A 20,705-nucleotide genomic window follows, 5' to 3' on the forward strand; every position below is an offset into this window, starting at 1 on the left:
TGGCGGCTTTCTAATTTTCCCTTCTCTGTCTAGAACCTCTCATTTTCTTCTAAAAATGAACTCCATCCTCCAATGATCTGTCCTTGCCATCACCGCTAGTTTTCTTTTTCATCTCTTTTCTCTTAGCTTTCATCTGCCTCGTCAGCAAATCCTCCAAAACTCACTACTGTTGCCATGACCACCAGCAACCCCAACAACAAACGCATCTTGAACAGCCATGGAACTATACCCATTTCTCAACTCTCCTCCATAACCAACATTGAGAGCGTCACTTTTGAACATACTCTGAACCGAATCTCCATGGATGCGCTAAAGTTTGCTATATACATTTTGCTAGGAGAGACGAGAGGCAAATAGAATGCGAGGAGGTTAAGTAGAGAGAAATAAACGAGGGAAGAGTGATGGAGCCAGAAAATTCACTTAGGGCCGATTAAAAAAATATGTAATTCTAAAATTAATATAAATTTATAAGAAAATTTTTTAAAAATAAAAATAAAAAATAATAAATACTTAATATTCAAAATTATTGTATTTATAATATATTAATGACTTAAAATTAAAAAATTTGTTTAATTTATCTCAAATTTATTTTTTTTATAGTAATCACAAAAGATAAATTTAATTAAAAATATAAATTAAATAAAATAAATGATATGACTTTAATTTATAAAAAAATTTATTTTTAATTTTAGTCTAAAAAAATTATAGTAATGAAAAATTTTCAATAATAGCAATAAGATTATAAGAAGAAAGTCATTAAAATTTTAAATTGATAAAAAAAAATAAGAAAATGAATGTACTAAAATTTCATTTGATAATTTATTTAATAATTTAAATTTAAAAAAAAATTAGTGATTGCAATAATATAAAATTAATGATAAAAAATAAGTTAAAAAATAATAATATCTTAAATTTTTTTATAAAAAAATTTATATTACACTATTAATATCATTCAGTTAAAATTTAAAATTTTATTTTTTATAAAATTAATAATACTTTTAAAAATTTTTAAAATATTAAGATAACAATTTATTTTTGAAAAACTCTTATTATATTATATCTTTAAAAGATTTTAAAATATTTATTAAAATTTTTTGAGATCTAATGCCTCTATAAAATTTATATAATAATTAAAAAATATTAATATTTTAAAAAATTATTATTATTCTTTTAAAAATTTTGAAAAATTAAGGGGCTCAGTACCTCTCGGAGTCCAAGTGTAGCTCCGCCCTGGAGGAAAGGAATGAGATAGAATTATGGAGAGAGAGAGAGAGAGAGAGAGAGAGAGAGAGAGAGAGAGGTGGTGACATTCTGTTAGTAATTAACGGTGAAATTAACGCGAGGTTGGAATTGTTATTTTATATAAGTACGGGGTATAAGTGTTAAAATTATAATTTAGGGTATAATTGTAAAAAGAAAGAAACTTTAGGATTTTTTTGACCATTTTCCCAAAAAAAAAAAAAAAAGGTCCTGCCTTGTCTTCCAAAATGCCACTCGCCATTGCTTGTGTCTCAAGTGCCCTAAATCCAATGGCAACATTTACGCTCTCTTGTTTCACTCCCAAAACCCTAGCCCCTATTCTCTCTCCCCTTAAACCCTCCTTCACTCCACTCACTTCCACATCGCAATCATGGGCTCTACCACCGCTGCATTCTGTCAGGGGTCGGAAGCAAACTCAGCCATTGGTGACCCGAGCGGCGGTGGATTCAGATTATTCGGCGAAGCGGAGTAGCAGTAGCGACTCTAGAGAGACAATAATGTTACCCGGGTGTGATTATAATCATTGGTTGATTGTGATGGAATTTCCCAAGGACCCTGCACCTACCAGGGAGCAGATGATTGATACTTACCTCAACACTCTCGCCACTGTCTTGGGCAGGTTCGTTCTTTAAATCTATCTACTTAAAGTTTGGTGAGTTTGTGTTGGTTGTTAGATGCTATGGTTTGATGGGTTTCCTTTTTAATTGGTAAAGTCTCGCTATTTTTACTTGAGTGAAACAGAATTGGGCATTTCCTTAGGTTTGGTTCATTTTTTTTTTAAGATTTTTGCATTGATCGATAGAAATTGATTGGGTTTTATTTGTATGTTGTCCTTGGTTTAAGAATGTATGAGAAGCAAGTGATTAGATTTGTGGTGCTTCATTGTTTTCTGAAGAATTATTTTCTTTAAGTTGTTATTTCACAAATTATTTGGTATTGCCCTTCAATTTGTGCTGCACTCGTGTATCAGCATGGAAGAGGCAAAGAAGAATATGTATGCATTTAGTACCACCACATACACTGGATTCCAATGCACTGTTGACGAAGCTACCTCTGAGAAATTTAAGGGTAAGAAACCATGTTAAGCATAGATTTCACTGTCCTTATTTTTTCAGAATAGATTGTTGCTTCTGGGGAAATTTATTTGTGTATTCATTTTATGTAGGTTTGCCTGGGGTCCTCTGGGTACTGCCAGACTCATATATAGATGTGAAAAACAAGGATTATGGAGGTCCCTTTCTCAAAATTCTGCGTCAATATTCATTGCTTCGCGTGTTTGCATGCATTTTTTTAGTTTATATGGATTCCTTCATGCATTCTTGGTTCTTTTTTCAGGAGACAAATATATCAATGGAGAGATAATTTCTTGCACTTACCCTACTTACCAACCAAAGCAGAGAAATAGTTCAAAGTACGAGAGTAGAAGATATGAAAGACGGAGAGATGGCCCACCTCCCGAGCGGAGAAGACCAAGACAAGGGGCAAGTACATCAGAGTCAGCATCAGGATGAGCTAGTGGAATGTATATGAGTCTGTTTTATGATTTTTCTTTATTTCATTGTTCTGGTGTTTAATTTGAACTTTCTTAATATTGTTTTAGGCACTGTAATTGATTTGCCAATGGGCTTCCTTTTATAAAGTCTTTAGTTAGTATACTTAGTTTAAAGCATTACCTTTCAGATGGGAGCTTTCATCTTTGAGGAACATGAATTATGAATGTATCGATTTTCCATGTAAATGGACTTGTTACTCATAGAGACTGCATGGAATTGTAGCTGACTTTTATTATGTGATCCTAGTTAGCTTTTCCTTTCTATTCACTTCATAGTAGCTTAAGCCTAGGCTGTTCTCTTGATGGCATCTCCCGTTTTGCTTTATATCCTGGTTTTTTCACTCTTCAATTAGATGTTATTGCTTGTTGGTCTGGTTTTAAGTTAGTTCAGTTTATGGCTTGAGCTAGTCCTTCTTTTGCAGTATGTACTTCGTCTTTTTAAGCTGGGCTTGTTGAAAGGAATTAGTTGGAACTGGGGCATTAGTGGCCCTTGTATTGTAGGATCACATTGCCATACCTGGCCTGCAGACAAGTCCATTGGTACGAGAAAGGGGTGTTGTAAAGTTGGCCGAGTAATTAACCATAAAGAAGATTAGCCATGCAATTTATCTCCCCTTTTCACACCATTTAACCAGAGAGCAGTGGCCTTTCATTAGCCCAGCATCGGATCAGCAATTATTTGATACTTGAATTCGGCTCTTTCCAATTTAACTTGATTCTTCCAAATCTTAGACCATTTAAATTGCTATATAATTTTGAAGGATTTGTTATATATATATATATATATATATATATATATATATATATATATATATATATATATATATATATGAATCAAAACTTGACTCATTTGAATATATTCAAGTTTTAATAAATTTAAATAAAAGATTAAGTTTAAAGTATAAAAATAAATTCGATTGAACTAAGTCAGCCCTATTATCCTATTACAACCTTAAAACGAATATTTACTGGGATGCTTAAGCTTTTTGGGTTGTTTTCATTACTATTTCTCTCAAACCAGGTTCAGTGAAGCTATGGTTTTCCATCATGTATAGCCTTGAAAGTTCTGTCCTTTTAACGGACTGAGGGCAAAGGCACATGCTTGTCTTCTTTAACAGAGAGAAAGTATCTTGCTTGGATTCGTATCATTTAAATCACAAAACGACAGATTCTTTTTGGTGGGCTTTTCTTCTGACAGTTACATCACACCAATCTTTCTTTTATCCGATAAGGATAGTAACTGTAGGTGTACGTTTTCAATTCTTGTAGATGATTAAGGCATCTGAATTGGGACAAGCTCAGATGTGCAAGAAACAGCTTTCTTCATCCTTTTGATTTTTCAGAATATATGTGAATCTTGACTTTTGCAGACAAATTGAAAGGCAGATAGTTGGATAAAGAATGGCTTATTACAGCTCTAGCTATTACATGGATGATCATGGTGAGTACGATGGTGAATACCCTTTGACCCCTTGCTATAATAGTTATGATTCTGCAGCAATTCAAGATGCTATAGCTTATTCCAGCTACAAGTCCAATGATTACCAAATTTTTGCCTATGATCCGATTCCCCTTTTTGCTGCTGCTTATGATCCAGTTTCAAGCTGCTCAAGAACTGCATATTCTGTATACACTTCCTGCGAGCCTAAGAATATTCAGTATGACCCTGCTCTTTATTTTCCTGCTCAGACTCGGTTCATAGTCTCTTACTCTGTTTCAGAGTTTAATGAGCCTGATTTTGAAGACTATGATCCAACACCTTATGGCGGTGGCTATGATCTTACTCTAACCTACGGCAAACCCCTTCCCCCTTCTGCTGAAACTTGTTATGCTCGCTCTACACCTGATCCAGCTACTTTACCTTCAAATGGTGTCTCTTCTGGGCCGATCACAGCACCTATTGAGAAAAAGGAACATGAAGAGCATACAGCAACACCCCAGACTGAAAGCAAACCAACTTCCATCAACGAGACAGAGAAGCAGCAGCTACGGCAGCTCGATGAGTATGAGCATGATCATGGCAATCACCAAGGAGAAGAAACCAAGGAAGGGTATGGTGATGGATCAAGGGGAGAAATCGATTATGAGTATGAGAAACAAGTGATTGTCCCTCAAATTCCATCTGGGTATGGGTTAGAAGCTATGGATCTTTGTGAAGGTATATTTGGGTACTGGCCTTGCCTGTCTCGTTATGGAAGGAGAGTGGAAGATTTTCAAGAAATGGGGGATTGTGGAAATGACAGCAATCAATGGAAAGGGAGTGCTGATTATTTGTTTGGGAGTCCATTTCCATATGGCGAAACAAGTGATGATAGGAACAATATCTATGGTTATGAAAGTCATTATCAGCTAGTAGAACATGTTGAGCATTCACGGTGGTCTGCATAATTTCAGAATAATCTGAAGCTTTGTACCAAAAACTTGCTTCAAATCTCCTTTGTTTTTTTTTTTTTTTTTTTAAATTCCTTGTCTTGTTTTGTTGTTGTTGTTGTTGCCTAGCTAAGGTAAGCTGTTCTACTCGATCAAATTGAGGATCAGTAAAATTCTAAGATGAGGCAGGGAATGTGGGTCCTATTCAGCATTAATTTATACTAACTAATTGAATAATTCCACTAATGGTGGATTATTGAGCATTTCATTTTTCAAATGTCACGACCCAACCTATGGGCCGGACCGGCACTAGGACCTGGGCCAGCTTAAAGCCCCCGAGGCCCGTAGTAAGCCTAACTGTTCATTAACCCAACTCTAAGGCCCATTTGGGCCCAATATCAAGAAAACAAACGGACAGAGTTCGGCCATAAAATGGACTTTCCAACGGGGAGTTTTTGACTCACCCGACCTGTAAACACAATATATAGTCATTTGGGGAGCTCAGCTCACCCTCCACATACTCATTAACATAAAATAAATGGGAGCTCAGCTCCCTCATCCAATCCATCAAACATGCATAGCATATTTAGTTTACAGGTCCAACATGATAACAATATTACAGACCATAATCAAATAATTTCTGCTAACACATGCGGAAATTCTAGGAGTAATTAAAATTACACAAATATTGATAAACAACCTGCGAGGTAGAAAAGCAGGTTAACCCAGAACAAAATATCCTCCTGTGGCCTGTAAAAATTTTTGAACAGGAGTGAGCGTTCGACTCAGAGAGTAAAATATCAATCTTAACTATAATCTCTATAACTATCTGAAACTAATGCAACTCAGAGAGTGAAATGCAACATTTACATCATATTCACATCATAGCATCAAAAAGGTAATTTGGAGCACTCACACACCCTGTAACATCATTCATAGTATATGGGAGCTGATCCCCTATACAGCTCTCTTAAATCCAATCTGTGCCAAGAACTCACTTTCTGACTTCCACTTAAATACCAAATCGGGTCCCAGAAGAACTCAAGCCGTGTCTACCCCAAGGACCGGGTCCCAAGAACTCAAGCCGTGTCTACCCGCCCTATCCATAGTCCACACCACATCACACGCACGCCAACGCACGCACACCGCTCCAAATTACCACAACAACACTCATGGCACATTAACGCTTATCAATGCAACATAATTCGTGCCTAGAGTTTAACTACATAAATATATGCATATAAGTGATGCATGGGCATGCCGAACATATAATAATATCGAAATTACGCTTAAAATTAATATTTTACTCACAAACTTGACGACAAATTATCGTGGCGGCCGGGCGGAGGAAGAAGGTCGTCCCGCTCACGACAATTACATTACATATATTTAATAAATTTGACTCAATACAACAAAGAAAAAGATCAAGCACGCCCTAAGTCGTGTTTAAAATCCTACAGAGTCTCCCTATACCTAGGACCTACCCAACCCGCAAAAGGGCTAAAAACGCACTTCTATATTCACAATCCATATATCAACAGTTCAATCATATCACTCAGCCCTCCCCGCCCATCAAATCAATCATCCATCACAACACGCAAAATTTCAATTTAGTCCTTATTATTGATCATTTTTGCAAAAACTGCCAAACAAGCTCTAAAAATTATAAAACTTTGCCCCACGGTCCTTAGCAATATTACTAAGCTATTGCAAAAAGAATCGTAATTTTCTAAGCTACCACGAATATTTTATGGATTTTTAATCCTATTTAAGCACTAGAAAATTACGAAAAAAGCAAGGTTCGGGTTTACCTTTGCCGATTCCGACTTCGGGAACGCGCTCGGGATGCCTGACAATCGTGGGGTAGCCAAAACCTCGATCCAATTCTGAGACTTTTCCGGTAGCTAGTCTGTCTGGCCGGAAATTCACAGATCCGGACAACTGTCAAATTTTCGCGAATTGAGGATACCTACACGAAGCCCCATAATAATATATAAAAAATCAGGGGTGTTACATTCTTCCTCTTACGTAAAAATTCGTCCTCGAATTTTACACAAGGCAGAATAAAGTACATGATTACACATTGAACAGATAAGGGTACTTGCTACGCATGTCCCGTTCCGACTCCCAGGTGCACTCTTTCACTGACTGGCTCCTCCACAAAACCTTAACCATAGGGATCTGTTTTGATTTTAGCTGTCTCACTTGGTAATCCACTATGGCTACAGGTTGCTCCTCAAATGTCAAGTTCTCCTTTAGTTCTATTACATCCGACTGTAGTACATGAGAAGGATCGGGAATGTATTTCCTGAGCATGGAGATGTGAAACATGGGATGAACGTGAGAAAGGTTGGGTGGTAGCTCCAACCGGTAGGCAACTGCTCCAACTCTATCAGTAACCTCAAAAGGTCCAATTTACAGTGCTGCCAACTTGCACTTCTTTCCAAAACTCACGACTCCATTAATTGGAGAAACCTTCAGGAATACATAGTCGCCACCGCAAACTCCACATCCTCCGTCTGGGTCCGCATAACTCTTCCGCCATCGAAAGTCAAGCTGCTGCTCGATTAAAGGAACTATCTCTGAAGTGTTCTGCACTAGATCTACATCATGCACCTTCGCTTCCCCCATTTCCGTCCAACACAGAGGAGACCTACACTTTCTTCCATATAGTGCCTCATAGGGTGGCATCCCTATGCTGGAGTGATAACTGTTGTTGTAGGCAAACTCCACCAAAGCTAGCTGCTCATCCCATTGACCTCCAAAATCCAAAACACTCATGCGAAGCATGTCTTCCAGTGTTTGGATTGTCCTTTCGGACTGTCCGTCTGTCTGAGGGTGGAAAGCCGTACTGAAGTTCAACTGTGTGCCAAGTGCCTCCTGCAACTTTCTCCAAAACCGAAGTGAATCGGGCCCTCTGTCAGATATTATGGAAGCCGAAACTCCATGCAATCTGACTATTTCTCGAATGTAGAGCCGGGCATACTGTGCCACAGAGTAGGTAGTCTTTACAGGCAAAAAGTGAGCTGATTTGGTCAGACGGTCTACAATTACCCATATCGAGTCATATCCTCGCGTGGTACGAGGCAATCCAGTCACAAAATCCATAGTGATCATTTCCCACTTCCATTCTGGGATAGGGAGCTCTTGCAGCTTCCCTGACGGTCTCTGGTGTTCAAACTTCACCTTCTGACAAGTCAAGCACTTGGACACAAAGTCTGCTATGTCTCTCTTCATGCCATTCCACCAAAAGCTATCTTTCACATCATGATACATTTTGGTGGAACCTGGGTGGACACTGTAAAGTGTGTAGTGTGCCTCTCGCATGATTTCATTCCTGAGGTTGTCCACATCGGGCACACATATCCTAGAACCATGCACTAGGGCGCCATCATTGGCAAATCCAAACTCACCACCTTCACCTTGTCAGACTCTTTCTATGATCTTCATCAATTGTTGGTCTCTCGCAGGGAAACTCTAACTCGTCCCTCAAGTCCGGCCTCACCGAAAAGTGAGCCAACAATACCCCATCATCCGAAAGATCTAGGATTAAACCTTGATCCATCAACTCATGTACTTCCCGAATCAACGGCCTCTTCTCTCACAAATGTGCGCCAAACCGCTGTAAGATTTCCCGCCAAAGCATCTCTACAACATTGGCCTTCCTGTGGTGGTACCGGATGGTGCAATCATAGTCTTTCAGAAGCTCCATCCATCTCCTCTGTCTCAAGTTTAAATTCCTCTGTTGGAAGATGTACTTTAAACTCTTATGATCGGTGTATATCTCGCACACTTCACCATACAGATAGTGTCTCCAGATTTTCAGCAAAGACTACACCGCCATTTCCAAATCATGGGTGGGGTAGTTCGCTCATGCCTCTTCACCGCCTTAAAGCATAAGCCACTACCTTTCTATTCTGCATCAAAACACATCCAAGGCCAACTCGAGGCGCCACAATACACTGTATCCTTCACCACTCACTGTAGTGCCAACACAGGCAAAGTGGTTAGACACTCCTTATCCTCATCATTATAACCGACTCTATCGAGCTCTCTTCCCGTCCCTTTGCATCTTATCCACTTCCTTTTCCTATTTTTGGTATTGTTGGTATCTTTTCAACTCATTGTACTTATTCCTTAATTTTAGTCCTATCTCATCCTTACACCTTTTCCTTCAAAGATGTCTATCCCATCATCAACTTTAACTTTCTTTTTATTTCTTAGTCTTATCTTGATTACTAGTTTCATTACTTCAAGAATTCTAACCCTATGATTTACTCCTACCAAAGACATTCTTCACCTTATGTAACACTTATAATAACCCATATAAAATTTTTCTTGTATCACCTTTTTTCCAACTTAACTATCATAACATTATCATTCCCTACCAGCCTTAGTAGGAAATTTCTTATCCTGGATGAATATGAGCCCCATAAACTATAAGTTCCATCCGAACTAACACTACTGTAGGGAAATATGTGTCATGCCTTAATTCCAAACAAGATACTTCACGTGTTCATTCTCCTTAATATAATCATATATACGCCCATAGCTTTCTAAACTTCAACCTCAAATTACCCATCAAAGAACAATTTCATCTATTGAAACTCATCCATAAATAGTACTTCATCTAGCTCATAGTTTAAAAATGCATAAGCCTTAGTAGCTAACTCAATTTAACTCCTGTCATTACTCGATCGTCCTTTCATACTTAACACTAGGTATGCACTTACCGTCATTCTCATATCAGAAATTGTATATGAATTGGTGCCTATCAAAATCTCAAATAACTAGGTCTCCTTGCCTCGCCTCTCGCTCCTTATATAACGCCTGAATCAAAAACACGAGCTAAACTTGAAAAGAAAGGAAAATATCCTCTATATTCAACTACGCCGATTGTCCATATAATAACGCTTTAACCTATGTTTCTTAGTCTTTCTCTTCAAATTTCATCATCTCCTAGCACAATTGTGCTCTACCTATAAGGTATCATCCGCATGAACCCTTTATCGTACTCATCGCCCTTCCCGACATAATATTTTATAATTTATTAACTTTACTTATACTCGACCTATGATTCATATCCATCATCGTTTATATTGTGCCCTTAACCCTTGTTGAATCCTGAAAGATTTCTCTCACTAATAGATTCTTTCAACACTAATTCCACCCTTATCTATGGTCATTAATTTGATCCTTAAACTTTCTAGTGATTTATAACCACCCAGACTTGTCACTTTTCATTCTACCCCTACTATTATCCCGTCATATTGCTTCACTACAAAGTGATTCGTTGATCACACTAACAATGTTTGCCCGAGATTCATAACGAACCTCTAACTACCTTATCACTATCTCAAAAGTCTAAACTAAGCATATGTATCATTATCTATCATTCTTTTCCTATCATCATACCTATTTGATCCCTTAGATTGACCTTTAATCAACTTACTACTTACTAACTTCGTTTTCTCTACCTAATTAGGTAGTCCACAATACCATCGCATACCTTCTAGCATTTACTCATTATTATTGTATTCCATACCTCCATCACTATTCTTGCTAATATGGTCCCATTTTGGGTTCTCCATCCTTGTCATTCACCTTGTCAAGAATAACACTTAGCCTACCCTATATCTTAACTTTGTTCCTTCTATTATGCGCCATTCAGATTGTCCTTTCATTTATTTCTTTTGTCTGACCCAAAATAGAACTTAACTATTCTATTCCTGGTTCCATTCTTCTTCCTAACATGACAGCTGTACCTGCTAACTATATCTTTCAGAGTCTCTACCGCTGCTATCACATATCCTGCTACTCAGATTTGGTCCTTTGACCACTCTAGCTAGTACTTCCACTAGCATTTAGATTATATTGTATCCGCAATCACTTGTCCAAACTTTCATTCTGTACTTACTCTATCCATTGGCCTTCTATAATTAATCTTTGCTAATTTATTACTCTTAACACTATTATAATTAGATTATACTATTGTATTTAATAATAAGAATTCAAAAAGGAACTCAGGAAGTTACAGTCATACTTTTATCGTATGATTTCTATTCTTATCCTTTAGCTTACATAATACCTTTACTACCTCGAGAACTGATTCTGCAGTAATTTTATTTATTTGATATTATTATTATTTTCCATGTTTACTCAATTACCCAAAACTTAAGATTCCGGGCACCCAAACCCGTCATCCAATTTAAAGGATTTACATCCATCGTGATCTGATTATATATGATTCCTATAATGAAACTTGTATCCTTTGCAAGATACCCGAGCCAACTACTCTCTACCACACTCTACAGTCCTATCTGGGGCACTATTTTATTGGTCACCATTATTAGTAATAACTTTCGATCCCTTCTGAAAAGATAGGACTATACCATAACTTGCTGCAACAAAGGTACTACATTTACCACCTTGCCCAAAACCATGTCAAATTAATGTCTCATTTATTATATCATAGCTCCGTAAATCATCAATTCATAGTTTCGACCTTCCCTAGGTAGTAGGGTTGTACTTTATTCCATACTAATACACACAAGATATACTATTCTCACTAAGCTCTAAGCAAAATGTTTGTCATACTACAAAAATCATCCAAAATTCCATACCAAAGACTAGATGGTCTCACTCTATAGGTGTCACCTTTACTTTGCAACTAGTCCGAAACCTCTGGTCTGATGGCAACTCTTACTGTAACTCTAGCTCATGCTAGGTTATCTGAGTCACTGACTCTAGTTACCACCCAACCGTGACCTTCGATATTCTAGCTCTAGGCTCTTAACCAGAGTTCACAACTCCTCTCAGATATAAAACTGCTCGGTATTATCGTACCAAAACAGACCGCTCGCAAAATCCTCATCATAAGCACTACAGGGAAGTACGCAGCTCTACACAATAATCTCATGTCGCATCAGAATCGCAACTTACAGAGCGACATCGAGAACATTGTATAGTTACTACGATACGCCCCGGAAGACTAGGTCTCTTAATCTCTTATCTCTCTTGAATCTTCTATTATCATAAACTTATTCTCGACGGTCATCCATCGATGACCGCCGCATGGTATCCTCATCCTTATCTAGGCAATCAGATTTTCAAGACTCACGTTTATGTACTCGTGCCTTGCACCTAAATGGGCACACCATTTAAACCCATACATGTTAAACATAGCATTTCTTGGAGTACGTATCCTCATTATGGACCTCACATGTCTACTAACTCTATTTCACATTTCTGTGTACTCCACGAAAATCAAGACACTAACTGAGGTAATCTTATATTTCCCGAGGTATAACGTAGAATCTAGAAACAAAGAATTACAGGAAAAGACGAAACAGAATCCTATACTCCGCATGTGACTCCTAGTAGACTCTTCCCAACACTTAGATAATTTTTCCTATGAATCTGGAGCCTAAGCTCTGCTACCACATTTGTCACGACCCAACCTATGGGCCTGACTCCAAGACTAGGACTCGGGCCACTTAAAGCCCCGAGGCCCGTAGTAAGCCTAACTGCTCATTAACCCAACTCTAAGGCCCATTTGGGCCCAATATCAAGAAAACAAACGACAGAGTCCGCCATAAATGGACTTTCCAACGGGAGTTTTTGACTCACCCGACCTGTAAACACAATATATAGTCATTTGGGGAGCTCAGCTCACCCTCCACATACTCATTAACATAAAATAAATGGGAGCTCAGCTCCCTCATCCAATCCATCAAACATGCATAGCATATTTAGTTTACAGGTCCAACATGATAACAATATTACAGACCATAATCAAATAATTTCTGCTAACACATGCGGAAATTCTAGGAGTAATTAAAATTACACAAATATTGATAAACAACCTGCGAGGTAGAAAAGCAGGTTAACCCAGAACAAAATATCCTCCTGTGGCCTGTAAAAATTTTTGAACAGGAGTGAGCGTTCGACTCAGAGAGTAAAATATCAATCTTAACTATAATCTCTATAACTATCTGAAACTAATGCAATCCTGTAGAGTGAAATGCAACATTTACATCATATTCACATCATAGCATCAAAAAGGTAATTTGGAGCACTCACACACCCTGTAACATCATTCATAGTATATGGGAGCTGATCCCCTATACAGCTCTCTTAAATCCAATCTGGTGCCACAAGAACTCATTTCTGACTTCCACTTAAATACCAAATCGGGTCCCAAATGAAGAACTCAAGCCGTGTCTACCCCAAGGACCGGTCCCAAATAAGAACTCAAGCCGTGTCTACCCGTCCTATCCATAGTCCACACCACATCACACGCACGCCAACGCACGCACACTGCTCCAAATTACCACAACAACACTCATGGCACATTAACAGTTATCAATGCAACATAATTCGTGCCTAGAGTTTAACTACATAAATATATGCATATAAGTGATGCATGGGCATGCTGAACATATAATAATATCGAAATTACAGCTTAAAATTAATATTTTACTCACAAACTTGACGACAAATTACCGTGGGCGGGCGGAGGAAGAAGGTCATTCCCGGCTCACCGACAATTACATTACATATATTTAATAAATTTGACTCAATACAACAAAGAAAAAGATCAAGCACGCCCTAAGTCGTAGAAAATCCGCAGAGTCTCCCTATACCTAGGACCTACCCAACCCGCAAAGGGCTAAAAACGCACTTCTATATTCACAATCCATATATCAACAGCTCAATCATATCACTCACCCCTCCCGCCCATCAAATCAATCATCCATCACAACACGCAAAATTTCAATTTAGTCCTTATTATTGATCATTTTTGCAAAAACTGCCCAAACAAGCTCTAAAAATTATAAAACTTTGCCCCACGGTCCTTAGCAATATTACTAAGCTATTGCAAAAAGAATCGTAATTTTCTAAGCTACCACGAATATTTTATGGATTTTTAATCCTATTTAAGCACTAGAAAATTACGAAAAAATAAGGTTCGGGTTTACCTTGCCGATTCCGACTTCGAACGCGCCGATGCCCGACAATCGTGGGGTAGCCAAAACCTCGATCCAATTCGAGACTTTTCCGTAGCTAGTAGTCCGCCGGAAATTCACAGATCCGGACAACTGTCAAATTTTCGCGAATTGAGGATACCTACACGAAGCCCCATAATAATATATAAAAAATCAGGGGTGTTACATCAAATTTCTTTATTAGACAAGGAGAAAGTTCGAGGGTTTCTCTAATTATGCATTGTTGATGAGGTATCAGCACATCGAGTTTATGATTTATTGATAGAGCACGAGCATGGTGGTAATGGAAGCAGCTATTATAAGAAAAAATAGATGCTACAAGGTAATTATATGAGAGTGCACACATTTGATGCATCATCATCTCCTTCATTTAATTTTCAATCCTATAAACAATTTCAATATCATTAAATTAACTACTTATTGATATCTTTTTCTTGATGACAGTCTAAAATTATGGTATTTTCTGTATTCATAAAGCTTTATAGGTAGATTAATAATCTATTTTCCATGCCATGGATGTTTATAATATAAAGGTTCACAGTTGATATGGAGCAAATTAAGGAGCAACAGTGAGAAGGGTAGGGGGAAATAAAAACGAAGCTGAGGAAGGAGAAAGCAGAGCAGACATATGTGTCGTGTGCCCATAAATTATCATTAAAGAGAGGCAGAAAAAGTCATGAAAGCAACGGAAAAGTTGTTGCTTATGATTATGCTTACCATTTTGTTCAACCAAACCAATCAATTCTTAGAATTCATTAGCTTTACTACACATTTCTTAGCATTTTATTTCTTGCCCTTTTTTATATACTTGGCCTTGTTTGAAACCGAAATTTTTTTTGAATGGATTACTTTATTTATAATTAAATTGATTATTCTAATTTATAAGAATAAAATCCCTTTTCTCATTAATTAAAATTTAATTTTATTTACATTATTCTGAGAATACTTAAAATATATTAAAAATTTTGACATTTATTTTAAAATTCATGATTATTTACCTATTTTAATACCATTTGATGCAATAAAACCACCATTGTTTATCACTATGATTTACTGATTTTAATTCTATTGATCTATATCTTGATATTTAATTAAAAGATGAGCCATTATAAATTATATCTTTTATAATTTCACTATACGATGTGAATCTTAATCAAAATAATAGAGTAAACTTTCATGCAAAATTGAATTAATTATTTCAATTAATATGTTTAATTTTTTTTTTAAAAAAAAAAATTATAAGTTAATGCTGATTTGGAATGCATGACTATTAATATTTGCTTGTCTAATTTGATAATATATATGAACTATTAACCAAATTGGTTAGGTCCTCTATTATAATATAATTGAATGCATACATTTATCATGCTGGATAAGATTAGCTTGAAGAAAATATAAATAATAATTTGATTATTATTGAGGTATTTTTAATTAATTTTCACATATCTTTCTTAGTGGACTTAAAAATTTTACTATTTTTATCGATTTATATTATATTTGAATACTAAAATTTGAAATAAATAAATTTAAATTTAATTTAGTATAAATTTTTAACAAATTATAATTTTAAATAATATTATTTTACTTATAAATCATTTTAAATATATATATAAATAATTTATTATATTTTTATGACTTTAATCAATTAAATAAAAAATATATTTAAATGTTATTATTTTTAAATGAAATTAAATCATAATTAATAAGAAAATGAGGTTTACATCATTATCAACTTATAATATATTAAATTTTTAGAAAATATAATTTTTAGTATAATATATGACTAGAATACAGTATGAATCAAGGGTATAAGAGTCATTTGATAAGGAATTTTGAAACCCTAGCGTATCAACAAGGCCAATTTAGGAATTGAAATTCGGCAAAGCATATTTTGTTGTATAGTGGGGAGGCCCACAGTTTCATCATTACAACTCGATCCCCAAGAAAAAAAAAGTTAACAAAATACAAAAATAAATTTAACATTTCTAAATAAAATATTTAATATAAATTTAATTTTACAAAAAAAAAAAGTTAAATAATCATAAATTAAATATATATCGAATTATATATAAAAAATTTATATAATTTAAAAATAATTAATTCTCATATAAAATTAAATTTTTAATAACATATTTTATTAATATTTAGTTTTAAAATTATTCAACTGTTTAAATTTATAATATTTGCAAACACAAAAATATGCAAACAGCCTTAAACCCCCCACCTAAAACCCTTGCATTTTTTTTCCTACTCTGTGTTACCGTCCTCAACAATGTCTCTGACACACAGATCTTTCCTCTTTCCCTTTCTCTCTCTTCTTCTTCTTCTTCTTCTTCTTCTTCTTCCTCCCACCGCCTCATCCTCGTCCATACAAAACCTCCTTAAGAGCCAAGGCCTGCCCGGTGGTCTCTTCCCTGAAAATGTTAAATCCTTCGATCTTGGCCAGAATGGCCGCCTGGAAGTTCACTTGGACAGTCCTTGCATGGCCAAATATGAGACGAGGGTGCATTTTGATAGTGTGGTTAGAGCTAATCTCAGTTATGGTGGGCTTGTGGGTCTTGAAGGTCTTTCCCAAGAAGAGCTTTTCCTTTGGTTTCCAGTTAAAGGGATTATAGTCAGTGACACATCTTCTGGTTTGATCTTGTTTGATATTGGTCTTGCTCGTAAGCAGCTCTCTCGTTCTCTTTTTGAAGATCCCCCTGTATGCAAGCCTCAAGGTATTCTCTTTCACTTATGGGTCTTGCTTAAAAATTGGTTCTTTGTAGATTGATTTAATTTCTGATCTGTGAGGTGGCTATGAAACATTAGGAATGGAAAAGTTTTTCTCTTTCTTCTCATGAAATGGTAAAAATGGTCAATTTAATTTAATATTATTTATATATTTTTTTTATATTATGGATTATGTAATTAAGTGACAAACTGTGTGAAAATGCAGGAGCTGTACCGGAGAATTTTGGAAGGAAGATGGGTTTTGCTGTTCTGGGATGAAGACAAGAAGGCTTAGTTCAAAGAGAATTTTCTCTTCCTTTTTCTTTTTTCCTGTCTTTAATTCGAACTTGAAAAAGGAAAGTCTGGAGTAAAGTGCATAGATTCTATATAGGTTTGTAAAAAAAAATGGAAACAGGGGATAAGTTTGTGGAATCAAATGTTGAAAACTTTTTGGATTTCTTAGATTCTTAACTGAGTTATATCTAATGAAAGTATCTTAATTATTGTGTTTGTATAATTATCTTCTTATGCTTTGCTGAATCTCTATAGGAAAAACCTTTTTTTCAACTGAGGAAGAGGAAGGTAATTGGACATTATATGGTGGCTTAACCACTAGCTAAATTATCGTCCTTGAATTTGTATCGAGTATTGTCTGAGGAATTAGTGCTGTTAGTTAATTTCATTAATGCCTGCAATAGAAGGAAAGTGAATTATTTTGCTCTAGTAATTTAGCAGATAATGGTACTGGCTAAGATTTAGTAGGAAAAAACTGTAATGCTGCATATAGACTCTGGATTTCTAACATTAAAAGATATTTGGGAAAGACAAAAGCCAAGACATCTGAACCTACCACAGCGCAGTTCATGACAAGTTCTTTGTTGTGCCTAGCTCCTCGACCCTTCCAAGCTCTCTCGATCTCACATGAAAACTATGGCCACTAGTTTGCTAGTTAGAAATTGAAACATATTAAAGTTAAAGAATGTATCTATTAAGTTCTCTAGTCAAAGAATAAATACCGTGTAGCTTGTATATCATCCTCTGAAATGCTCATAAAAGTTTCTAGAAAAATTTGTCCCAGTCCAAGAAAAATTGAAGGATGGCATTATCTAAGCGTCTTGTACTAGCGAAACAGTAGTACAGTACCTACTATGACTTTTCCCTCTCTCAACCTCAAGCTTAGCAACAGGCAAGGGAAAGAGATCAAGATTAATGGACTTCTTGGTTCTGCCTTGTGACGCGAATGTAGAAGAAAACTACTGCAACTATGGTCACCAAGAACCCACCAAGAATCACCTCTCCACCAGCCGCAGACTGATCATGATGATGCCATCCCATTCGTCTGATTCCTGGATTTCTGGTTATAATCCCACCTTCTGATGGAGCTGGACTTGGAGCAGATAGCTGCATCAATCCTAACACCCACAGATTGGCCAGCACAGTGCAAAAGAGAAGAAAACGAGCCATAAAATTTGATTGTGATGGTAGTTCATGAATAATGGAAGCAAGTCTTAAATTCTTGATGTTGTTAACTTGTTTTGTACCTAGTATAAGATGACTCGGAAATATAATATTTGGGTAGGTAAGAAACTTTGAATATTGCGTGAAAGCTTGGAACACGGTTCCAATTGTTGGACTACAGATCCCCATGTAATATGGCAAAGGTGATGCTTGGGGAGGTTTATTCAGGGGAAGAAAGAGCGAGGAAATCAGGATTCTTAATTGTATTGTATATCCTTTGGATTTTTTAAGCCTCATAAACAGAATGTCAGGACAAAGAATGACAATGAATTACTTCTGTCTTGCGTCTGTTTTGATTCTACAGTTTCAGTCTTGTGAAACCTGCTCTTAGTTTTCCTTTGAATTCAGCTAATCTATGCTATTGGGCAGCTAACAGCTTTAATTAAGTGATATAGAGTTGTTTTCAAGACTATGAGATCTCGAGTTTGAATATTAACCAGAGCTAAATGAATAATAATAATATAAACCATGTTATTTGGCTTTATTCCGTAAGGAGCTGATTTACTTACCTGCAGCAAATTTGGAGGCAAGGCTTATTTTTGTCATAAAAATTAAGGAAAGAAGGGAGGCAGAGAGAAAAAACAGACCTTACAATTATTGGAAAAAGGCTCTCAGCATTTTTCATTCATAACCAATAATTTGTATAGGCTTTGACAAGTTCATGATTAGACAAAAGAGAGCATTACCTACTGCATCTTAACTTTAACAAGTAATAAGCTTACTTGTAGACTAAAATTAACTTATCAAAAAAGAAATAAAAACATCATTACATCTTGAGTCTTTTAGAGAAATCTAAAAGTAGCTAACATTCCTCCTTGAGATTTCTCTTTGAGACTCTAAGTTTCAGCCTCAAATCTTCAAAATTGGTCTTAATTAAGGCCTTAGTCATTATATCAATAAGCTGCTCATTTGAAGTGCAATGTTTCAAATTTACTTCACCATTCCTTTCAATTTCTCTGATTGCATGAAACTTCACATTGATATGTTTTGTTCTTGTCACGACTCAAAATTATAAACCGTGACCGGCGCATAATTTAAGTATTCTTAAATCATGCAAGCCTTATCAGAGTATCTTGAACGAATATATAGTCAATTACTAATCTCAAAAATAGACAAAATCCAAATAAATAAAATGCTGAATAAACATCATAAATATCCCATAGGTAAACTGCGGAGTCTCTACAGATTTCAAATAAAAACTTAAACTGTTCAATAAACTAAACTAATTATTAGCCCGAGAAAACATGAATTCGGGCATACCATGAGAACAAATCAAAGTTGTCCCTCTCCAGAAAATGGACTGAATATTTGGATCACCGCGAATTCTCCGATAAAAGCAGATATGCATGAGAAAACGTGGTTTGAGCTAGATGCTCAGTGAATAATAATTATAGCACACAACGGAATAGGAACAGGCAGACGTTTGATTAATTTCACAATAAATTTTTCTATTCAATAAAATCATGCACATGCTGTCAAAAATCATTAATAAAATAACTTCATAAAAACATAAATATAAAAGAAATTCATTCAATAAAAATTTTATGGTACAGTGCACCAGGGTGATGATACCCCACATCACCAAAGGCCAGATGGTAAGCGCTACGGATATCGATACCTTCCTCCTCCTTCACAGATATCAATGCATATGATACTAATGCAAACCATAAACTGCAATGATGCATGACTCGACAATGCAACCTAATACCGTGATAGTCCACACGGCGGGGCCAGATAACAGAAACAGATACTGGGCACAGGTATCAATTTAAAACAGAAAATCAATTTGTACAAATCAATCAAAATCAATAAAAAATTTCAGATAGCAAATAATAACTGATAGTGCAATTTCAATAGTGTATTTCAATAGTTTCAGAGAGTTAATAAAATCAAATCAATCTCAAATCAATTCAATAAAATCAAATCAATCTCAAATCAATTCAATAAAATCAAATCAATCTCAAATCAATTCAGTAACACATCAGTAAAATTTTATAGTCAAATATCAATCAATATAAATACATTAAAGGCCTGTTCCCGGAATCCTAATGGGTCTAATGCAGAGATAGTTGACAAAATCAATTATTTAATCAAAACCGAAATAAAATTCAATAATAAAATAAAACTGTAGAAAATCACATATAAAATAATTGTTAAAATATTGATTTAAAATTTCATTTAATAACAAACTTAATGCTAAGAAATTTTAAAAGGGACTAAAACGGTGCCATGTACTATAATTACCACTCACCTGGAACCTCCAAAATAATAGCTAGATTCAATAAAAG

At 35.7% G+C, this 20,705-nt stretch overlaps 3 protein-coding genes and 1 long non-coding RNA gene across 4 annotated transcripts; all 4 read left to right on the forward strand.

Moving 5' to 3' along the window:
* Window positions 1-1,472: 1,472 nt before the first annotated feature.
* LOC110654944 (multiple organellar RNA editing factor 9, chloroplastic) lies at window positions 1,473-3,048 on the forward strand. Its single transcript, XM_021811091.2, has 4 exons — window positions 1,473-1,879; window positions 2,231-2,328; window positions 2,426-2,491; window positions 2,596-3,048. The coding sequence occupies exons 1-4, from the start codon at window positions 1,488-1,490 to the stop codon at window positions 2,769-2,771; spliced, it is 732 nt and encodes a 243-aa protein (XP_021666783.1). The 5' UTR covers window positions 1,473-1,487; the 3' UTR covers window positions 2,772-3,048.
* Window positions 3,049-4,213: 1,165 nt separating this feature from the next.
* LOC110654945 (uncharacterized protein At5g39570) lies at window positions 4,214-5,200 on the forward strand. The gene has a single exon (XM_021811092.2). It carries the CDS (start codon window positions 4,214-4,216, stop codon window positions 5,198-5,200), a length of 987 nt encoding a protein of 328 aa, XP_021666784.2.
* A 9,163-nt stretch (window positions 5,201-14,363) lies between these two features.
* On the forward strand, window positions 14,364-15,083 carry LOC131175995 (uncharacterized). The gene is made up of 2 exons (XR_009146112.1): window positions 14,364-14,512; window positions 14,724-15,083. It is a non-coding gene; the product is annotated as an uncharacterized LOC131175995 (long non-coding RNA).
* Window positions 15,084-16,396: 1,313 nt separating this feature from the next.
* Window positions 16,397-17,416, forward strand: LOC110654946 (uncharacterized). The gene is made up of 2 exons (XM_021811093.2): window positions 16,397-16,907; window positions 17,126-17,416. The coding sequence occupies exons 1-2, from the start codon at window positions 16,463-16,465 to the stop codon at window positions 17,176-17,178; spliced, it is 498 nt and encodes a 165-aa protein (XP_021666785.2). The 5' UTR covers window positions 16,397-16,462; the 3' UTR covers window positions 17,179-17,416.
* The last annotated feature ends 3,289 nt before the right edge of the window (window positions 17,417-20,705 follow it).

The sequence above is a fragment of the Hevea brasiliensis genome, chromosome 18 (assembly GCF_030052815.1).
Source record: "Hevea brasiliensis isolate MT/VB/25A 57/8 chromosome 18, ASM3005281v1, whole genome shotgun sequence".
NCBI lineage: Eukaryota > Viridiplantae > Streptophyta > Magnoliopsida > Malpighiales > Euphorbiaceae > Hevea > Hevea brasiliensis.